The 6,517-nt window shown below is 32.3% G+C and overlaps 1 protein-coding gene across 1 annotated transcript in view; it reads right to left on the bottom strand.

The window, feature by feature from the left end:
- Positions 1-6,243: 6,243 nt before the first annotated feature.
- The window catches only part of LOC105617318 (tyramine/octopamine receptor-like), a 32,445-nt gene continuing 32,171 nt past the window's right edge, over positions 6,244-6,517 (bottom strand). The window contains exon 2 of the mRNA XM_012198885.1: positions 6,244-6,396. Within this exon, the coding sequence (XP_012054275.1) occupies positions 6,244-6,396 (153 nt within the window). The remainder of the gene's footprint in view (positions 6,397-6,517) is intronic.

The raw sequence follows: 6,517 nt of genomic DNA, 5'->3' as shown, positions 1-6,517 counted from the left end.
TCATACAAACATTTTAGTTCTATACTCTCTGAAACTGCGCGGGAGTTTCATTTAATGAAAATTATTTGTTTTACAACAATATATTTCATATATTGTTGTAAATAAAGATGAGTACCATTTGAACACTGTAGGAAATATAAATCCCGAATTATGATATTACGAATATGGCGCACTAAATAATATGTAGTACGGAAAGAATAATTTAGCTGAAGTATCTAAAAATTTATAGCTACAGATTTATAGATACAGATATTTGATAATAATTTTGTTGGTTCATCAAAATAATTACGTTCTCTAAATTCTCTGAAGTAAAATCTCATTCTAAAAAGTGAAAATTACGCCACTCTTGAAAAAGAATGGCAGAATTTTCAATCTTTAAGAGTGAGATTTTATTCTTTAAAGTGTGAGATTTCACTCTAAAGAATTTAGAGAGTAAGAATCTCAAGCATAATGAGTAATGCTGCAAAAAGTTTTGACATTCTAGCAATCAGTTTGCGTCACTCTTTTGATAATTCAAAATTGTTTTCAGATCTGTATCTAGAATTTTTAGACTTCAGCAAAAAAAGTATTAATATATTTTCATATACAAATACAATACGGCAATATGGCACAGATTGTTGCCATAGTACTGATTAAAAGACGGCAGTATAAAACTGATTTTATCATAACTACAATTTGCGGTATTCTGCACGTGATAATGGTATTGTACTTTATTGATTCAACAATAAACACTTAATCATGCTTTCCCGAAACGATTATTTCGAATAACGCTGTCTTCACAGAACGCTGCAGAATCTAATGTATTGCAGATACGCAATCTGTACCTTATGTTTCGCTGTACAATAGTCGTATTTCAAGATCGATAAAGAGCCTCCCTTTCAGCTAACTAACCACAACGTGAAATTTACGGCGCACTAAAATTAGTTCGGATTTTCCTTTTTTTCACGGTGCACGAATGGTTCAGTAGTGGACATCATTAGGACACTGTCAGAATTGTCTAGGGTTTCACTGTTGACTGGAAATGAAAAGAGAAAAAAGAAGAAGGGAAGCAAATCGAAAAACGAAAGTCTGGTCCATTCGCGGCCGAAAAATCGGACAGACAATCAAAATAAAGAAGGAAAAGCAGACGAGGGAAGAGCAAACAGCAGTTTGGAAGTAGGACGCACATTTTTACTGGAATATTGTCTCGACTCAAATGAAAATTCTCAAGAATATATTCTCAGAAAGTAGCAAACAGCTGGTATCTTGGATCGTGCGTAGCGAGCTCATAAAAAGTGATAGCACTTTAGTTAACTGTACGCGATTTGTTCGAAACATCATCATTTTTACGAAACACAAGACTTAAGAAGAAATAGTATTGCAATCGTGTATTTTGATATATCTGTAACGTTGCAAAAATTATGTCATCGTATAGAAAAAACAATAATGATTAAATTAATATAGTATATTTGATTAAGAGTAAATTTCGTTGAAGGTAAACATTTATGATTATTATAATCAAATATTTTCGTATGCAACTAAAACATTTAGGTGTAATAATACCGGTTAGAGTTTGGTTAGTTGTATGTAGTAGTAATAACATCCAAGTGTATTTGGTTATTATACAATATATGATCACTAAAAAGAATATGGTTGAATTAGCGTGACACGTATGGTAAAAGGAATAAATTATTAATAATTGTTTACGAAGAATATTCTTAAGTTTTTAACAGCATATTAAAATACAATGTTTGCTCTTTTTTATATGTAATTTTAAAACCTTTTTGCTTAATTAATAAAAATTATGAATTGTTTACATTTCAACAAATTATCCGGTTATTTATATATGCATTTTAGGTTAATTCAATTAATTTTTTTCAATGTGTATATATGCACAAACACTGAATTAATATAACCCAGGTATATATCGAAGTGACGTAAATATATTTTTGTTAAATCTTCCACCGCCGTTACATTGTCGTACAAATTTGTTGTTTCAAACGAATTGCGACGTATCGTTATACAATGATAAACGGGTAGGTGAGAGGCAGAATCTGCGAACGAGCTTGCGGCTCGAAAATCGGAACGCATATATCTACGAGCTCATAAATCTAGAGAGGACATTTAATCGAGAAACGATTGATCCTTTTTATCGCGTTTCTAAGTTACAGTTTCCTCTTGCGCCGTTGAGATGGTGTACCTGCAAAAGGACCGCGACTTAAATGCGGAATGTATGTATTTCACAAATATAAATTTAAAAAGCACGTTCATACGGAGAAATATCTTATATCTGGTGAAGAATGATCTTGCCAAAGAATATTACAACTAAGAAGTTGCAGTGTATTTTATTACTCAGAGAAAAAGACAGTGGTAACAATTATATAGAGGACAACTATATATAAGTTTTATATATAGAATTAATGTTGATATAATTGAATGAACTATTTTATTATTGCAATCATATTCTGTTATTGCAATCATAAAATAGTTTATTTAATTATACATTAATTCTATTATACATATAATACTTGTACAATTGTCATCTTGGCTGCTATTACTATATTTTTCTCTGAATACATGTCGATGCTTTAATTTTTAAAAATGTGAACATTTATTCGATTCTTTTTACAAAAATCAAATTTCTTCTCCCAAGTGAGAAATTTAAAATTCTCTACATTCAAAAATTGTGAATATAACTTTGAATTGTATGCTTTTCGTTTGGTCTTTTATTCCTGTGAAATGACTAGCCGTGTAAGAGTGCTTTTTCACAGCATATACTATTACAATTATTCTGATTCTCTCATTTTTAATGTTAACATTTATTCGATTCTCTTACCACTAAAAAATTAAGTTTCTTCTCCCGAGTGAAAAGTTTAAAGTTCTCGACATTCAAAAATTCATGAATAACTTCTAACTGTGTGCTTTTCGTTTGACTTTTGATTCCCGTGGGACGACTAGATAGATGCAGGAAGTGTATTCTCGCTGGAGAATCGAAGTCAAAATCGGTCGCGAATTTCACAGACGATTATACATAGCACAAAGCGTAGGCACGTGCATTTCATTTCCGATGGGCATTGCCACTTTGTTAACAAGTTATCCATCGGCAACCTCTCGCGCAGATCCCGATCGCGGTCTGATGCAGATTATACCCGGCCGCAATCTAACGGCTGTTACTGTGGAAATGTCGATATTTACAGCTGCGACTGTAATTCGAGTATGGTTGGGAAAGGCGTTATTGTTAGAGACACTATAATAGAGTCAGGTTATACGAGGCGTATGATTTTATCAATCGAAATTGTACAAGAAAAAGATATATATACTTTCTCTTTTATACACTCTAAAAAATATCGATCTGGATTTAATGCGATATCTATGCGAAGGCGTTCACTTTATATTGTAAGCATCATTTTATTCTTGTTGTCTATCAAGTATTAAGGACAAATATTTATACAAGCATTATGAGCGTCAAAGCTTGAATGCATCTTATATAATTCTCACTGTGTTGGTGTTACTATTAATACTAACATGGATTTAACCAACAATAGGTTTTAAATCCACACTATGATGACACACACGCTAGTGGTTATAAATCCAGATCGTTTTGATGTTAATATTAAACCAAAATAGTTTGAATTTATAACCCCTGATGTGTATGTCAAATATATTAACGTCATCATGATGTAGATTTAAATCTAGCATCTTAAATTCAGATCATTTAATTTTCGCAGTGTTTATATAATTGATATTAATACTAATATAAGTAAGAATTGTGGATAAGACACCGTATAGCGTTAAATCCACACTGATATTTTTGTTGAAGTGTACATATATTATTTCACTTTAATTTGTACTTGTCTCACTCTACAGTTTTAATTAAAGTTATAGAGTACAACAGTGGAGGTTGAAGTGAGAGTATATACATGTACTGGAAAGTAGGGTAGAAGTATATATATATTTTTTTTTCTCTCATAGGATTTTGACGGGATTGGTCGTGGTGGATCGGTCAGACTCTGTTATAGGATCTCTAATCATAGTGGCGTGAAAACGTCTCTCGCGGCTGATCGCTTCGATCGTTTCAAGCAAGCCTGTCGTGTGCACGTGCAAGCCGAGATAACGATATCGGTCCGGACGCTACACGCGGAGTTTTGCCCGAATGTCTCGCATTGGATATTTTGGCTATTCTCCAGACTATGGTAATGACGAGACGACCGCGCTATGCATTGCCTAACTGGGTCAGAGTACGCGAACCGAAATATATATCGTTGACGTAACTAATTTCACGTTCCGCCTACTGCGCATCGCACTTATCGCTCGTTTTCCGATATATCGGATCGCACATTCGTAACGCTTACGAATCAATTTGCACACGGGGTGAATTAATAAATACCAGATATTCTCGCGTGGATAAGCAGCAAAAATGCGCTCTAAATGAATAGTCGTGAGAACGTACTGATAATTCGGTGAGATGGAAATCGATAAAACGTAATAAAGAAGAAATAGGGATCGGCAAATTAATTATGCTAGTCGAAGTGTTTAACTGTATACGAATTTGTATATTTTGAATTTTCTTTGAGAATTCACGAAGCATTAATTGTAGAATATTAAATTGTATTTAAAATCAGCGAAACAATTAAAAATGTAAAAAGGATTTAATATTTTAACATTTAAAGGAATATAGCTGCACTTTTTTAATTGTTTAGCGCGTAACACGCGATTTGAATTCAGATATTAACACTTGTTTCAATGTTTTACATTTAAAATATACTGCAGTTTGAATAAGAAATTTCAGTTTAAATAAAAAAAAGTAAATATTAATAGAGGAAATTATTTATATATATATATATATGACTTATGATAATCAACGTATGTTTAATTTTTTAGAGTTATCTTGCAATCAATTTAGCGATTTGAATGGAATTTAGGGTAATCACACATATCGACGCATTCTCGCTAATGACAAAGGTATAAAGCATGCAAACGGTATATGTCTGTACATATCAATCTCTACATAGCTATGTCTAATAACAGAACCAGAAAAAATTTCAAATATAAAGAAACATTCATACTATACGGCTGTATGAGTTTTCTAGTATTATACCCGGCGATACTCGGGTCTTGAGTTACACTAAATTTAGCTAAACTCTCAAACCAGCTGTTTGGCGCTCGTGCAAAAATTCATTCTCGTTTCCTTTGCTCTAATTAATACATTTGCGTTCAGTTCTTAGAAAATGTGATGCTCGTGGAATTATAAGATAATTTATTGCAATTTTGTATCAGCAGTCATTAAAGTTATTTATGTGTATGTATTTATAACTCAGAATTGGGAAATAATTTATTACCTGTAATGAAAAGTTTTAAGTTACTTTTTCTCAGTACTTTAATTTTCGTTTTTTTCCATCTGTAACTGTAACTTGACTTAGTTACATTTTCTTAGTAACTATATAATAACTGATTTGATAGTTATTTTAATAGTTATTTTTTTTATTTTTTATTTACTTTATATTAAACTTATTTGTCAATAAATGGCCAAATAAAAGCGTCCAGTGAATAACTTTAGACATTGTAATATCAAAGGATGATTTTACTGAGATATCTAAAAATGTAGTTAAATAGACTTGAAAATAATTTTATTGGACTGTCAAAATAATTATGTAAGTAATTCGAGTATATCTAATAATCGAGCAATGTTGCAAAAAATTTTGATATTCTAGCAATCACTTTGAATGTATTACATAATTATTTTGATAATCCTACAAAATTATTTTTAAATCTTCACCCAGCTACATTTTTAGATACTTCAGCAAAATCATTCTTTCCGTATATAAAAATTTCTTGTGCATAAAAATTTCTTTTATCATTGATATAATAACTAAAACGTTACATGGAGATCTAAACGATATGTTTACGAACAATTTAAGAATAATCAATTTTCTTACGATTTAATTGTTTTGTAGTCAATCTAACAATAATTTATGAGCGTTCAATATTGCTATAAAAGTAAAATTATCTTACACGGAAATATAGAACGGAAATATGACCTATTTGCTCCAATACTTTTCCGCAGTATCGTTCTCCCGTTGATCGAAGTTTCTATATAAGAACGATCTCGGACTGAAAAATTCGATTCTATAACGAACTGACTTTCTGCCACTTAGGAAACATATAAGATTGAAGTTGTTCGCTGAAATGTACTCGACAAAAGCAGGCCACCTTTCTCGAGACATTTCTTTCATTTTTTGGCGTTTTGTCTGTCGTGCACGAATGTTAGAAGAAACCTCGGTATTTTCTGCGATTTTCCCATTTCAGCTTGTGCCATCGGCCAGCCCACCATGTGATTCTCGAGTCCTTTGATCCTGCCTCGGCTTGACGTTCCGGACTGCTTCTTGCGTCGCACCTTGCTCTTTTCGTGAATTCTCTCTAGTCAAAACGTCATTGCGCCGCACTTTCTTGTGCCAAATTTCAATGTTTTACCAAGCAGCAATCTAATCCCCTTCTCTCTCTCCTCTCTCTCTCTCTCTCTCTCTCTCTCTAGACGTAC

This window comes from Atta cephalotes (genome assembly GCF_000143395.1).
Source record: "Atta cephalotes unplaced genomic scaffold scaffold00012, whole genome shotgun sequence".
Classification (NCBI taxonomy): domain Eukaryota; kingdom Metazoa; phylum Arthropoda; class Insecta; order Hymenoptera; family Formicidae; genus Atta; species Atta cephalotes.
Note: the sequence above shows the minus strand (reverse complement) of the source record. Positions and strands in the feature narration are given on the sequence as shown.